This window comes from Hyperolius riggenbachi, chromosome 2 (genome assembly GCF_040937935.1).
Source record: "Hyperolius riggenbachi isolate aHypRig1 chromosome 2, aHypRig1.pri, whole genome shotgun sequence".
NCBI lineage: Eukaryota > Metazoa > Chordata > Amphibia > Anura > Hyperoliidae > Hyperolius > Hyperolius riggenbachi.
Window position 1 is genome coordinate 402,630,376 of NC_090647.1, and position 16,418 is coordinate 402,646,793.

The following is a 16,418-nucleotide window of genomic DNA, read 5'->3' on the forward strand; positions in this document are numbered from 1 at the left end:
TATTCCCAGATAGTGAAACATATTACAGTACTCTTTTCTAGGGGGTGGAGTTAAAATATTGATACAGTAGTATTGGAAATTATTAGACAGTATTCTAAAAGTAAACATAGTAGGGGTTTTTGAATGATAATGAGACTTAGTGTGGGACAAGATACATAGTTTATTTAAGAGATATGAATCTTTATAATAAAATGAGATATTTCTTCATTTCTTCACCAGTTTCCAACTTTTTCCCCCAATTTCTTAACTAATGTTAACATGTGCGGGCAAGGGTTGAAAAAAAACAAACTGTGCTGAATAGGACAAACAAATACAACTTATCTGCCTCTCCAAATCCATTGTTAAGTTTACTTATACTAAAGGACATAGGTTGTGATCCAATTCACTTTCTCTCCTAAGTTTTCTCCTAGGTGATATTTTCACATCTCATCAATAAAATGCCATTTAAGCCAACAATAAGCAAGAAAATACTCAGAATATTTTTTACAGTCCCCTTTCATCTACTTTTTGGTACTTTTTCAATTGCAGGTACTAAAAGGTTATTTAAACGAAAGGAGAAAACCATATAAAGGGAGTTAATTAGATTGGGCCCATAGACTTTAGTATTAATAAAGCAAATTATTTCAGCTTCCTACAGTAGGGGTACAATGTAAACACTTCCTGTTCAATGCATTTATGTCTATGAAGTGTAGCCCATTAGATCAATAATAAGTAAATCTTTCCCAGCTGCCTATGCCTTGCATTACACACATTGTTAGATTTGCCATAGGCAGAAATACATTACAATATAATCAGGGATCAAGACATGAAAGTTTGAAAAATATATAATAATTTATAGAAATGTGGAGAGACGACGGATTTACCATAGGTTCATACACACCATTCATTTTGACTTTTCTTCTTTTTGGTGCGCTTGAACAAAAGTATGTGCATGTTCACAATTATGGTTGGTTGAAGCTTGTGGAGTGCCGTCTCCAAATACTCAGTAATGGGTACATTTAGAAGAGGGTGTGAACTTTCAGAGGATTAGGCAAAGACTGATAGAACCCAGATTTGCATGTCACCATGAATAATAGGCTATTGTACAAGATGCAAAACAGTAAGCACAATATCTATTTTTGCAAGTCCTCACACTTATCAAGGAATAAAATAAAATGTTAAAATTGAGGGTAAATCTGTTGGATCCAATCATAAAATACATATATTTCAAAAGGTAATTGAAAGCGATTTAAACATATGTACTAGGCCTGCCCTAAGACATGTGCCTATATGGTTAGAAATGCCAACTGCAACAGCACACCCAGAGCTAAAATCTATCAATTAACCACCTTACGACTGCCTAACGCCAATTGGCGGCCGCAAAGTGGCTCCCCCAGGACTGCCTAACGCCGATTGGCGTCAAGTCCTGGGGGAGTGTTTTGCAGGAGATTGTGCGCACGGATGCACGCACATCCCCGCTGGCAGGTTGTTAAAAGAATAAACAATGGTTTATTTACTTTGTACAGCGCAGTGATCTACTGCAGCGCTGTACAGAAGGCTCTGTTGATGGCAACAAAAGGAGAAAAAAATAATTTGTGTGCCAAGTTGCATGGCTCTGCAGCAAGCTGCTAAAGCTGCAGAGCACTGAATTGGAAAAAATAGTCCGGTCAAAAACAGTGTTTATTCTTACTTACAGTCGTCGCGGTCACGCCGCTGATTTCCGCCAGTTTCCGCTGCCCGATCGTTCAATTTAGGAATGGAAACAATGTTTACATTCATAAACTCCCCACCGCCACTGTGATCGGAGGCTTCCGATGCAAGCCGACCTCACTTCCCCTAGTTACAATGTAGTGATACATTGTATCCTATTAGTGTACAAAGTACACTAATAGGTTTTTTGCTCAGCGGGGACATCTTGTGGCCAAATAGTAAAACACACCTACCGACTTTAAGGGAAAAAAAAATATCTATGTCAAGAGGGAATAACATTATTAAATAATTGGCTTAAAATGTGTGATGGATGTGAAACTGAAAAAATTGACCTTTATTTCAAAATAAAATATTGTCCCCATACACTGTACTAGGGAAATAATTTTAACGTTGCAATAACCAGGACAAATGGCCAAATAAAATGTGTGGATTTTAATTATGGTAGCATGAATTTTAAAACTATAATGGCTAAAAACTGCAAAATATTTTTTCCATTTTTTTCGTATTATTCCCATAAAATTGCATTTAGAATACAATAATTCTTAGCATAATGTACCACCCAAAGAAAGCCCTAATTGGTGGCGGAAAAAACAAAGTATAGATCATTTCGTTCTGATAAGTAGTGATAAAATTATTGGGGAATGAATGGGAGGAGCGCTGATAGGTGAAAATTCCTCTCGTCCATAAGGTGAAAAATACCCGCGGGCTGAAATAGTTAAAGTGGACCCAAATAAAAAATACTAGATTTCAGAAATAAAATCTATTTTCTAAATTATAATAATAAATAGCAGCCTTTTTTCAGCTGCATGATGACAAATATAAAATATTTTACATTTATTGGAGGAACCCCTCCCTTCATTTCATATTGCCGGGACAGAATCCGGCAAACTGGTGGAGTAGGAGGTGTCTGGCAAAGGAGGAATTGCTAATGGCTGCCACCTGTATAGCCCTATTTATAAAAAGAGAAGGGTGAAAAGCATGCACTGAAATGCTCATAGGCTTGAAGGAGTGTTTATTTATCTTTGTATGTGTCAGAGTGGTGCAACTAAATATTTTGAATTAAAAAAATGTTTGGTTTGGGTCCGCTTTAAGTGGTTAAATAATCAGAACATATTTTATAGTGTCAATGGCACTGATATAATGTAAAGCGCATCTCCAAACATCTATTAAATTTAATCTTTCCTTCTCCTCATACCTGTACATATAGGTAAGCTGGAAATTACTGAGCAATTTTCTTGACATAGAAAAATCACCTACAGCTTTAATGTTTTAATAATGAAGGTAAAGAAAAGATAAAGAGATTTTAAAGTCCTTATTCATTTGATTTTTTCTCTGGAGTTTTCTTAGGTGACTTTTTTTCTTCTGCCTTCTCTGATGTGCTGTCGGTTTTTTTAGCTGCTGCATCAATGATTGCATGCTCCTTCTTCACCAGTTCTTCTAGCTCAGCCTGTGCAATGTAACATTATGAAAACAGAGAAATTCATTATAATAAACTAGGATGAACTATCTGTAGTGAATAACAGTGCAGCAAAACCAAAAACCACTCTTTATAAATCAACTATGTCTGGATTTGCTAGTTCTAGGTATGCAAAATATAGCTTAGTATTTCACAGTAAATTCCTGCACCACTTGTGGGATTTTTACTTTAACAATAACTGACAGATGCTGTCATGGAGAATAAGACTGAGGGACAAGCTGTCAGTCCTTTTTCCTGATCAGCCAAGTCTTTGCGCCAGCAACCCAGAAAAAAAATAGGTGCTGGGGAACATGAGTGATCGGGAAAATGATTGGAAATTGTTAAAACTGAGAACAATTTTTAACAACATCAGGTAACTGTATTTCTGCCCGACCATGTGGAAAGTGATGTCTTATTTCTGAAACTCTCCCACCTGTTTCATTGTTAGGCAAGTGACATATGGCACTCTGCCATTACAATTTTTATATTGGTTGCAGCCCTTTTCTTTTTTTTATTTAAAAATCTGACAAGTACAAAGAATACAGCACATCAACATTCAAGTACAACAACAACAATATGGAACGCAGATATATAAAAAAAAAAATACAAATAGTTTAGTAATTACTCCCAGTTGGCACAAAGGATGATAAGAGCATGGATATCGCACCCTGCTTACGCCTCAGCATTACCTTAATTTTACTCCATCAACATTCCAAAAACAACAAACCCAAAATTGGAGGTTTGGCAACTGAACATGGGAAAATACCAGACTGAAAGAAAAGAAGAACAGAGAAAGATGGGAAAAACAGAAGAGAGGAGAGAGAAGGGTCACCTGGCAAACCAACCTGGACTTCAATATCAACATGTAATATAGCACATCTCTAGTGTCATACTAACCAAAGAAAGAGGACACCCCCATGCTTTATCAAACAGATACTGCTTATCAGAAAGTTGGGATGAGGTTTTGATGTTGGTGTGTTGTGCCTCTTTTTCTCCACACATAGGCCTCGATTCATAAAAGCAGTGCGATAAAAAAAATCTGGGAGGGAAAATACCGCATTAGGTATTTTAGACCTTTGTGTGGTAATTCATAAAGATTTTCACAGCTGTCTTTGAAGTTCGGTAAATTACCGCAGCCCATTGAGCGGTACAGCAGAAGTGTGGTGATATCTCTCTTTTATTACAAGCTGTAATTACGGTTCCCTGCACAGATAACTCACAGATGACTCACACAGACTTCGGCTCCCTGCACAGATGACTCACAGAGACTTCGGCTCCCTGCACAGACTTTCGGCTCCCTGCACTTTGCATTGTTAACCTCTTGACGACCAGCTAACGCCGATTGGCGTAAACTGGTCGTCTGCGGGTTACCATGGAAACGGCCGCTCGATCGAGCGGCCTTTCCATGTCAGTTCACGGAGGGTGTCTCCGTGAACAGCCGGAGAGCCGCCGATGGCGGCTCGCCGGCAAAATGTAAACAGGCGGGGAAGAAATCCCCGCTGTTTACATCATACGGCGCTGCTGCGCAGCAGCGCCGTAAGGCAGATCGGCGATCCCCGGCCTCTGATTGGCCGGGGATCGCCGGCATATGATAGGCTGAAGCCTATCCTTCAATGCGCAGGACGGAAATCCGTCCTGCGCAGCACACAGGGGAAGGGAGAGGGAGGGAGCTGGCGAGAGGGCTGAAAGCGCTGCGGAGGGGGGCTTTGAAGAGCCCCCCCCGCTAAGCAACTGCAGCCGGCGGCGATCAGACCCCCCCAGCAGGACATCCCCCTAGTGGGGAAAAAAGGGGGGTAGTCTGATCACCCTGCTGCACTGCTGATCGGTGCTGCGGGCTGTAGAGCCCACGCAGCACTGATCAGTGTAACATCCCCTGGTCGGCAAGTGGTTAAGACCTCACCAGAGGTGTCGGTAATTATCATCTCGCTTACCGTTTGTTGAAGGCTTTATGAATTGACATTTGCTGACAATTTACATGTATTTACACATATCCATGCGTTGGAGGTAACTACAGCCAAGTCGGTAATTTTCCTCACTGCTCAGTAATTTCAGTTTTTCATGCGGTAACAGCCTTTATGAATTGACACTTTGCTAAGTGCTTGGGAAAGTCTGCTGTTTTCAGCATTAGCACATGAGGTAATTCTTTATGAATTCAGGCCATAGTGTTGTGTGTTTCTTCAAAACAACTCAACTTTGGTTTCATCAGTCCACAGACTATTTAGCCAGTACTGCTGTGGAACATTTAATTATTTGTGTGGTATTAGTTTAAGCAGACTGATTGTCTATTGTTGTGACTTAGATGAAGATCAGATCACATTTTATGACCAATTTGTGCAGATATCCATAGAATTTCAAAGGGTTCAAATAATTTTTTTTGCTACTGTATCCACAATTTTTTTTATAATAAGCTACTGTAAACCCATGCAGACCAGGAGCCTTATGAGGCTTTAGCAACTTGAGAGTATTTAAAACCTCCTCAGAATCCAATTCTAAACTAAGTTTGGCAGCTCGATTGACAGTGAGCCTAAATAGTCCACAGTTCTTCAGGTATGCCTGCATTTGGTCTGGAGAAGGTGTCTTACAGGGATCATTATGACGAAGATTATATATCTATTTAAAACCATAATGAATAATTGCAGCTATACGACCCAAATCATACTGAAGAACACCTTGTTTATCCTTCAGAGCAAAAACAGCATTACGTGCCCTAATACCTCTCAGTTGTTTAGCCACGATTGTATGCACCCTATTCCCCTTTCATAGAACAGTTGTTTAGTAAAAAAAAAAAAAAGTGACATGTGAAAGGGTGGATCCATGGGGGATATATAACGGATGGAAATGGCTGGCTGCTTCTCAAGCTAAAACCCTCCTGATGAAGGCCATCATTAATTGGCTGAAACGCGTTGAGGTGAAGGAACGCTATTGTTTAGTGTGGGCAACGCTAATCTAGGACGAAGAACTTGGCATGTAGTGAAAGCGCGCAGCTGCTGCCCGTAAGACAAAGTTCCAAAGTCCTAAGGTGACGTCACCGTGTAAGCTGATCCTAGTGCAACACAGCCGGGCGGAAGTACTGAGAGCGGCTCGCAGAGCCTGACGGGCGGAAGTGACGCGGCCTGTACGAGATCGCCGGCGTGGAAGGGACACTTGGGAGTTGCCGTTCTACAAACAGGACGACTGTTGGGGAGCGCTGGTGTCAGGGGCGTAGCTAGAAATGACTGGGCCCCATAGCAAAAAATTATGCCCCCCCCCCCCCCCCCGGCCTTCCCAACCCACAGACCTCGGACCTCCCATCCAAACATTTTGTGGGGAAATCTGATTTCCCCACAAAACGCAACCAGATTGTCGGCAGATTTCCACACAATATGCAACCAGATTGTTGGCAGATTTCCACACAAAACCAGATTGGCAGCAGATTTCCCCACAAATTGCAACCAGATTGGTGGCAGATTTCCCCCCAAAAAATGCAATCAAATTGGCAGCAGATTTCCCAAAATAATGCAACCAGATTGTCGGCAGATTTTCCCACAAATTGCAACAGATTGGCAGCAGATTTCCCAAAAAATGCAACCAGATTGGCATCAGATTTCCCAAACAAATGCAACCAGATTGTCGGCAGATTTTCCCACAAAATGCAACCAGATTGTCTGCAGATTTCCCCATAAAATGCAATCAGATTATCGCCAGATTTCCCGACAAAATGCAATCAGATTGTCGCCAAATTTCACCAACAAAATGCAATCAGATTGTCGCCAGATTTCCCCACAAAATGCAGTATATGTAGCCAGGTCTATAGTGGGATAACAATTACCTGGAGGGAGGGTGGTTGGGCAGGCTGGCAGGATATTTGCGGTGCAGGCACTGCACTGGGTAGGCAGTTAGGTAGCTGGGTGGGAGGGTAGGCAGATAGGTAGCTAGGTGGCAGGGTAGGCAGATAGGTAGCTAGGTGGCAGGGTAGGCAGATAGGTAGGCAGATAGGTAGCTGGGTGGCAGATAGGTAGCTGTGTGACAGGGTAGGCAGATAGCTGTGTGGCAGGGTAGGCAATTAGGTAGCTGGGTGGCAGGGTAGGCAATTAGGTAGCTGGGTGGCAGGGTAGGCAGATAGGTAAGCTGGGTGGCAGGGTAGGCAGATAGGTAAGCTGGGTGGAAGGGTGGGCAGTTAGGTAGCTGGGTGGAAGGGTGGGCAGTTAGGTAGCTGGGTGGGAGGGTGGGCAGTTTGGTAGTTGGGTGGGAGGGTGGGCAGTTAGGTGGGCGGGTGGGCAGTTAGGCGGCTCCGGTTAGGCAGCTGGGTGGGTAGTTAGGCAGCTGGGTGGGTGGGCGGTTAGGTGGGTGGGCGGTTAGGCAGCTGGGTGGGCGGTTAGGCAGCAGGGTGGGTGGCTGAGTGGGCGGTTAGGCAGCGGGGTGGGTGCCCGGGGCGCGGTTAGGCAGCTGGGTGGGTGGTTAGGCAGCTGGATGGGTGGGTGATTAGGCAGGTGGGTGGGTGATTAGGCAGGTGGGTGGGTGATTAGGCGGGTGGGCTTTGTGCTGGTAATTAGGCAGCTGGGTGGGTGGGTAATTAGGCAGCTGGGTGGGTGGGTAATTAGGCAACTGGGTTGGTGGGTAATTAGGCAGCTGGGTTGGTGGGTAATTAGGCAGCTGGGTTGGTGGGTAATTAGGCAGCTGGGTGGGTGGGTGCATAATTAGGCAGCTGCGTGGGTGCGTAATTAGGCAGCTGCGTGGGTGGGTAATTAGGCAGCTGCGTGGGTGGGTAATTAGGCAGCTGCGTGGGTGGGTAATTAGGCAGCTGGGTGGGTAATTAGGCAGCTGGGTGGGCGGTTAGGCAGAGGGGTGGGTGGCTGGGTGGGCGGTTAGGCAGCTGGGTGGGTGGTTAGGCAGCTGGATGGGTGGGTGGGTGATTAGGCAGGTGGGTGGGTGGATAATTAGGCAGCTGGGTGGGTGGGCTTTGTGCTGGTAATTTGGCAGCTGGGTGGGTGGGCTTTGTGCTGGTAATTTGGCAGCTGGGTGGGTGGGCTTTGTGCTGGTAATTTGGCAGCTGGGTGGGTGGGCATTGTACTGGTTATTTGGCAGCTGGGTGGGTGGGTAATTAGGCAGCTGGGTTGGTGGGTAATTAGGCAGCTGGGTGCGTGGGTGGGTAATTAGGAAGCTGGGTGCGTAGGTGGGTAATTAGGCAGCTGGGTGCGTGGGTGGGTAATTAGGCAGCTGGGTGCGTGGGTGGGTAATTAGGCAGCTGGGTGCGTGGGTGGGTAATTAGGCAGCTGGGTGGGTAATTAGGCAGCTGGGTGGGTAATTAGGCAGCTGGGTGGGTGGGTGCTGGTAATTAGGCAGCTGGGTGGGTGGTTAATTAGGCAGCTGGGTGGGTAGTTAATTAGGTAGCTGGGTGGGTGGCTAATAAGGCAGCTGGGTGGGTAATTAGGCGGCTGGGTGGGTGGCTAATTAGACTGGTGGGTGATTAGGCAGCTGGGTGGGTGATTGGGCAGGTGGTTTAGTGGGGCAGGGGCACGACTCCTATCCCCCCCTGCCTCACCTGGGGTCCCCCTCCTTTTACGAACGGCGGCGAGAGGTGCGGCATATTCCGCAGGCTCCCGCGGGGTAATCAGCTGCTAGAGGTTCAGCTGCCTCCGCGCTACGGTGTCTCCTCTGTATGCCGCGCGAAATAAATCAGGAAGCAGTGCGTGCGGCATACAGAGGAGACAGTAGCCCGGAGGCAGCTGGACCTCTAGCGCCTGATTACCCTGCCAGAGCCTGGTGACTATCTATGCCGCACCGCCCGCCGCTCGTAAAAGGAGGGGGGGGCCCGCCGAGGTGAGGGAGGGGGGGCGGGGGCCCGGAACGGCAGGGCAATTAAAAAAAAAATAAAAAAAAATAAAAAGTCTTCTCAGGCAGCTGAGGGCCCCCCGTGACTTAGGGCTGCCGCAGGGCCCCATAGCAACGCTATGGCCGCTATCCCCATTGCTATGCCACTGGCTGGTGTGACTTATCGAAGTTATTGCGGACAATATCCTATGCAGAGACGCTAACCCATGATGCTATAAGGATACGTGAGTCCTCAGAATTTATACATATACTGCTTATGCAGGCGGGGATGAAGAGAGTATAATCACTTGTCAGGAAGCATCATAAGTAAGGGGGTAGAGTGGATATTTCCCCTGGACATCTTTTTGAACATTTGTTTTAAGTTTTTTTAGTCTTTTTTCAATCAGAAACATACCCAATTTTGATTTTATAGTTTGTGAGTACTGAAGGGCCCTTCATTGTGGATGTGTGGTGTATGGATGAGTAATTAACCCCACTAAGGGCATACAGGGGAATATTTGTGAATTTATAGAATATATGATTCATGTGGGTTTTATAATAAAGCAGTCATTTGAATTTTAGCGCGTGTTATCGTTGTCTAATCTGCATTAAGTTCTAAGGGAAGAGGAAGAGCTGAGTAGTTTGAGGTGACATCAAACTCACTGTCTCTGCGCCTGGTATCTATATATTTATTTGTTTAAAAAAAAAAATCAACTTAACTAAATAATAAATCAGCTATTGCTTTCCTAAGACTTTCTAATTCTCTATGCCTCTCAGATGTAGGGTGAAGTCTGCATTTTTCCTCCAGTTGCTCAAGATCTCTATAGAGTTTATTGAGGTTGGATTGAAATACCTTTTTCTGTTTAAATGCTATCCCTATAAATTGCCCTCTAATGGAAGCCTGATGCTAGGTACGCACTATGAGATTTTCTGGCAGATTTACTGTCAGATCGATTATTTCCAACATGTCTGATCTGATTTCCGATCGATTTCCGATTTCTGATGGACAGATACTTTAAAAAGAAAAAAGAAGAAAGAACAACAAGAAAAAAAAGTGGCAAAACATCAACAGAGAATACTTCCGTTTGCCCAAGGTTTAGTTCTAATGAAGCCAAACAAGTAGCTACAGTGAACCAAATAGAACCCAGGAACAAGGGTAACAAATGTACAGACGAGGCATACTACATGTCTCGATTGGGCTTCACCCACCTTGGGCCCACAGTGGGGAGACATACATCAACACACCTGAAGACACCCCTGTAAGATAGCCCCTGGCAGACTCAGGAGCATTGTAAATCCATCATATATAGTGTAATATCATAGGTTTTACCCCAATAGAAACATTAATCTTATAACAACAATGGAAATCATAGGCTTGGCACCCTAGTTTTGCTTCTCTGTTCCTTAGGTGAGAGTAGTAAGGGCGATGACTGGTGAGACCTGTTTTGAGGGTGAGGAAGGCTTCATTAGGCTATTTGGCAGCTGCAGGCCTAAGCCTCTTAACAGATCTCTGGAATCTACTGGATCAGAAATAGCATAGTAAACTCTGTCTCGTACTGATACGAGCTTAAACGGGTAACCCCCATCGATATTGTATGCCTTTTTCCCAGAGAAGCAATGTCACTGGATGCAGCTGCCTGCATTTGGCCAAAGTGATGGGCAATATATCGTTTATAATTTGTTTATCAGTGCCCAAAAATGACAAGTAAGCATATTCCTTGTAACAAACACAATTTTCACCTGCACCTTAAAATAATGAAATCCCACAATGATATCCTTGAGCATTAAAGGGAAGGTTCAAGCAAAAAAAAAAAATGAGATTCACTTACCTGGGGCTTCTACCAGCCCCATGTAGCCATCCTGTGCCCTCGTAGTCACTCACTGCTGCTCCAGTCCCCCGCTGGCAGCTTTCTGACCTCGGAGGTCAGGGCCACATTGCATACATTTTTACGCATTCCAGCTAGTGCAGGAACAAAAATTTACGCGTTTCACCACTAACGCGTAAAAATGTATGTGTTAATGTTCCTGCACTAGCGGGAATGTGTAAAAATGTACGCAATTTGGCCCTGACCTCCGAGGTCAGAAAGCTGCCAGCGGGGGACTGGAGCAGCAGTGAGTGACTACGAGAACATAGGATGGCTGCATGGGACTGGTAGAAGCCCCAGGTAAGTGAATCTCATTTTTTTTTTGCTTGGACCTTCCCTTTAAGGGAACCTGAGGGTCTAGGGTCTACAGCTCTCTGAGCTCTATCTAGTCACCACAGCTCCTTAGGTGTATCAGGGGATAGAGTCTCCCATAAATCAGTAATATATTTCCTAATGTCCACAGGGCACACGGAATAAGGGACACCTCTCACCCGTAAGTTCCGCCTCCGGTCCCGGGTTTCATTCCGTTCGTTCCTTCCAGGGACCTCTGAAATCCAGAGAACATGTCTGTCGTAGGCGCATTTTCCTCTTCCAATCTACTCACAGTGCTGTTGTAGGGACATCATGACTTGCTCCAATGTGGAGATGCGAGAGAGGGCTGTTGTGACATCTGCTTTCAAATCCACCAGCGCTTCTGTGATTGTATCCTTGATGGATTGTGAAACTCGCTTGTGCAAATCAGTGGGGCAGCCTTCTAAAACTTTCTTCATTGAAATATGGTCCAAACAGCATAGATCTCTCATTCGGAAAGCGTGTTACTTCGCCAACAAAACTATCATTCTACATTGGATGAGCCCCATACCTCCCTCAATCGAGAAGTGGAAAAGCCTCATTAATGCCAATTCGTCATTGGAACAAATAACATTTAAAAACAGAGGATGCATAGGTAAATTTCTACTTACATGGACCCCATGGCTGGATAGTCCCCTTACGATTAGTACGTAAAACAGACATGGTTACTTTTCCTCCATTGTCTGCCCATGGCTTAGCCTCAAGGCCTATCAGTATATATTACATTATGGTATAATTACAATATGTAAGCATATTTCTCTCTGTATAGTTTTCTGCCCTGCCAATTTAAGCTTATCTAGTTAATATAACTAATAACTGGATGCCCACTGGTTGGGCTAGCATGGTGCCCAGGGTGCGAGTTGTTTTTGTTGAATGTTATAACATTATCCTGTTTATGTGTAGAGGATGTTCTTTCTCCAGTACTTATCCTCACTTCAGTACTTATTGCCACGCTCCTGGATATGCTTTTCAGTTTATTATTCTGGAACAATTTTTTCTAGTCATGGACTACACTCCGGACAGCTCTCATATGGATACCTCCTTTGACCAGCATATGCCAGAACAGTATTTCATACCCTATCGACTAACCCTAATTGAATCTACGTTCTTATAATACGCCTTTTTATAACCCTGTGAGTATTGCACTGTATGTATGTGTTTCTCTGTGGTTGCATTCTTTAATAAAAAGAGTTTAAAAAAAAAAAGTAAAAAATATAATCTGTGTACATTACTTTATTTCTCTATTATATTTTTGCTAGCTTTATATATGTCTTGCTATTTTGTTCTTATGATAAGCAATATTTGTTAACTCCCCATGTGTGGGGATATCTTTGTTATTGTATATTATGTTATGTGCATCTTTTTCAATAAACACCCTTGAAACGAAAGAAAAATGACTATATTTGAAGAGGTAATGGCCCCTAAACTATGTTCTGGGATGCAATTTACAGCTTCAGTGAAATCCGTAGCTTCCCCTTGTGTCTGCTTAGCCGCCATCTTGGGAAATATCTGTCCAGCGATCGGCTCGTCCGCTCCATTTGCTTATCCTTTTTGCCCATGAAAAACCCACAGGTGCTGCCCGATCACCGTGAGCAGAAACTAGAGCCCTGGCGCACTTCAAGTGGGGGTAAAACTGCAAACTCCAGGATCGGCACTCAGAGCTCTCACATCAAGCGTCCATCTTGGAACGCACCGTGCATGCACCCCTGTTGCAGTCTTTTCAAGGAAATTCACATTGAAAAAGTCAGCAAGGTGACCCAGAGATTTCTCCAGCAAGTATAGAGCTAGCAGCAAAGTAGGTATTCCCAGTAAGATAGCCATCATTTGGCTGACAAATTAACTCAAATCAAAGATAGCTTTATTGGCATGACCAAGATTCATACAGGTATTGCCAAAGCGAGGGGAAAAGGGGGGACATGGAAGGGGGGTGGGGTAGGGGGACAATGGCTAAGCAGTCTGTGGACATTTTTAGGTTTACAGTTCCGTTTTGCTCCTCTCAGTCTGTGGCATGCTGTGATTGTCACTGTGGATTCCTCTTCTCCCAACTCTTCATAACCAGTCCCAGAGGGCTCTATTCTGGCTATAATTGATGTTGAATCCCTTTACAGTAACATCCCACACGAGGACGGTATTGCAGCTTGCCAACATTTCTCCCAGCTAAATGATCTACCAACGGAGGCCACACAACAACTGATCAGGTATATACTAACTCATCACGATTTTTAATTTGGGTGCTATGGGAAGTAGGAGGTCACCCCAGTATGCAAATGTATTTATGGCCAGATTGGAGGAAAACTTCCTTTCAACTTGTGAAATCAAACCATAGGCTTACTCCAGATTTATAGATATCTTATTAATCTGGACAGCATCACAGGAAGTCAAAATCCATATACCATAAACCAACTGACCATCCATTTACCTCAAGGGGTATAGTTTCCACCTGAAACACACCAAAAAAAAATCTATAGTTGACAGTCAAGTAATGGATTCACATCAGGGATATCAGTCACAAATTGTTGATGATCAAATACACAGAGCAAATTTAAAACTAAGAGAGTCCCAAAAGTGGTCACTTATAACCCGAAATGAAAGACACTGAGGAAGATTTCGAAAGCACTACAACAATTACATCACAGAGATAAACGTCAGAAGGAATTTTTTCCTGATTTACCACTGCTTGCTTTCAAACAACCTGGGACAAATGATTATCAAAAATGTATTGTCAACACCAGAAAATCCGGGCACATTACCCTGCAATAACAAAAGGTGTGAGACCTGCCCATATACTGTATGTATTCTTGTGCACAAGCCAAATACAAACACAGTAGAATCTCTTTATATTAGGCTCCAAGGGACCTGGCCAAGTAGTTTACTATATAAGATGTGTACTATATAAGGATTAATCAAACAATGTATATTCATACAGGTGCATGGTTGGCACCTGTTACTATAGCCAGAGGTTTAGTATATCAGAGTTTACTATACCAAGATTCAACTGTACCAAATTCACAGAAATATCAAATACCAGACAGATTTTCATTTGGGGAAAGTACGGTGGCAAAGTGGTTAGCAATCTCGCCTTGCAGTGCTGGGTTCCTGGTGCGAATCCCAGCCAGGGCGCTATCTGCACGGAGTTTGTATGTTCTCTCTGTGCCTGCGTGGGTTTCCTTAGAGCACTCTGCTTTTCTGCCACATCCCCAAAAACATACAGATAAGTTAATTGCCTTCCCCTAAACTGGCCCTAGACTATGATACATACACTATACGATATAGACATATGACTATGATTAGATTGTGAGCCCCACTGAGGGACAGTTGAGTGACAAGACAATTTATACACTATGTACAGCACTGCAGAAGATGGCGGCACTATATAAATACTAAATAATAATTATTAAATAATAATAGTAATTGTTAATTAACTGCCATCTTCGTGTTTACCATTTACCTGCATACAGTGTTTTACTTTAGATTACCTCTGGAAATATCCCTGAAGAGGGGAACTAGATCCCTGAAAGCTTGCATAATTTTCCTTTGTCAGTTAGCCATTAAAAGGTATTACTTTTACAAAACGTTTTTTATATATGACCAGCACTGCAACTCAAAAGATATTTATTGTTCTGACACTGTGCAAGGGCTACAGTGCTACCCCCCAAAATTCCAGCAGCGGTAAGAGATGCTAGGGGACAGATTATCTCCTCTAAGCACCTAAGCTACTTCATGTGGGTGATGATGAGATAGGGGGAGTAGTCTGGAAAACTAATTCCAGCAAAACTGCACTGTAATTTAAACAGGACATGGAACGTGTACCTATAATTAAGCCCTCGGGAAATTTGGGCGCAGGGTAAACCAAAAAAATGGCTCACCCCGCTCCTGCTAAAGTCCAGGCGTTGTTATTTACTATTACTCCCCCCTCCAGGTTGCCGTGGACAATGGAGAAAGATGTAATTCGGCTTCCAGCTATTGCAAATTACACTGTTTTTATACAGTAGTAATTTGGGCTCCGTCTTTTGACCGTCCAAATTATTGTCTTAGCGCTGCATTGGCTGTTATACCTATTACAGCCTATGTCGGTGCCAGCTGCGCTGCAATCTCTAGCGCTGCTTTTACTTGCTTCGATACAGAACTACAGGAACCAGCCAGCAAGATAATTTTAATATGCTTATTGGAAAAAAAAAAGTACAAATTTACAATCTACTAAACACTGTGCATTACTAACCTGAGGCAGGACAAGATCAGCAAGGGGAGTCTGAGGAGGCGTCATTTTGTTTCATAAAAAGCGCTGGTTACTACTGACATTTGAGAGAGGCGCGTCACACCGTTGGGCGTGGCCGCGGCAGCAGCCCCAGGACCGCCTGACGCCGATTGGTGTAAAGTCCTGGGGCTGTGTTTTGCAGGAGATCGCGCGCGCATCTCCTACTTGGTGGGCGGAGCCTTCAGTCTCCGCGTAATCGCCGTCTATTTACATGTACAGCGCTGCGATCAGCAGCAGCGCTGTACTGGGGACAGCCGTGTGACACGGCTGTCCCCCCTGAGACACAGAGGTGATCGGCTGTCATAGGCTGAAGCCTATGACAGCTGATCACGGGGATTGGCTGGGGGGGGGGTTCAGCTGGGGGGAAAAAAACATTTTTATTACAAAAACAAACACATACAAACAAATAAACAAACAAACATCTGGGGGGCGATCACACCCCACCAACAGAGAGCCCTGTTGGTGGGGAGAAAATGGGGGGGGGGGGGAAATCACTTGTGTGCTGTGTTGTGCGGCCCTGCAGCTTGGCCTTAAAGCTGCAGTGGCCAATTTAATGAAAAATTGCCTGGTCTTTAGGGGGGTTTAACACTGCGGTCCTCAAGAGGTTAAAGGAGAACTGAAGTGAGAAGAATATGGAGTCTGTCATATTAATTTCCTTTGTGCTTTGCCTTGCCGCCCTGCTGATCTATTTGGCTTCAGTAGTGTCTGAATAAGACCAGAAATAAGCATGCAGGTAATCTTGTTTGATCTGACAATGTCACAAAAGCCTGATCTGCATATGCCTGTTCAGGGTCTATGGCTAAAAGTATTAGAGGCAGAGGATCAGCAGGATAGCCAGGCAACAGGTATTGCTTAAACATAGCTCTCACTACAGTTGTCCTTTAACCTCCCTGGAATTCAGTTTCTGCTGGATTTCTGTGCAAAAAGTGATACAATTAATTTTTATAACCTTTTTTTCCTGTAACTTACCAAAGTGTGTCAAGCAAGGGTCTAGTATACATTTTGAGTATAT

General features: G+C 43.9%; 1 protein-coding gene across 5 annotated transcripts in view; it reads right to left on the reverse strand.

The window, feature by feature from the left end:
- Positions 1 to 140: 140 nt before the first annotated feature.
- SIRT2 (sirtuin 2) overlaps positions 141 to 16,418 on the reverse strand; it is a 270,431-nt gene continuing 254,153 nt past the window's right edge. For all 5 annotated transcript variants that reach the window (XM_068269801.1, XM_068269799.1, XM_068269800.1 and 2 more), the window contains one exon: positions 141 to 3,136. In XM_068269801.1, coding sequence (XP_068125902.1) covers positions 3,002 to 3,136 — 135 coding nt within the window. In that variant the 3' untranslated portion in view covers positions 141 to 3,001. The remainder of the gene's footprint in view (positions 3,137 to 16,418) is intronic.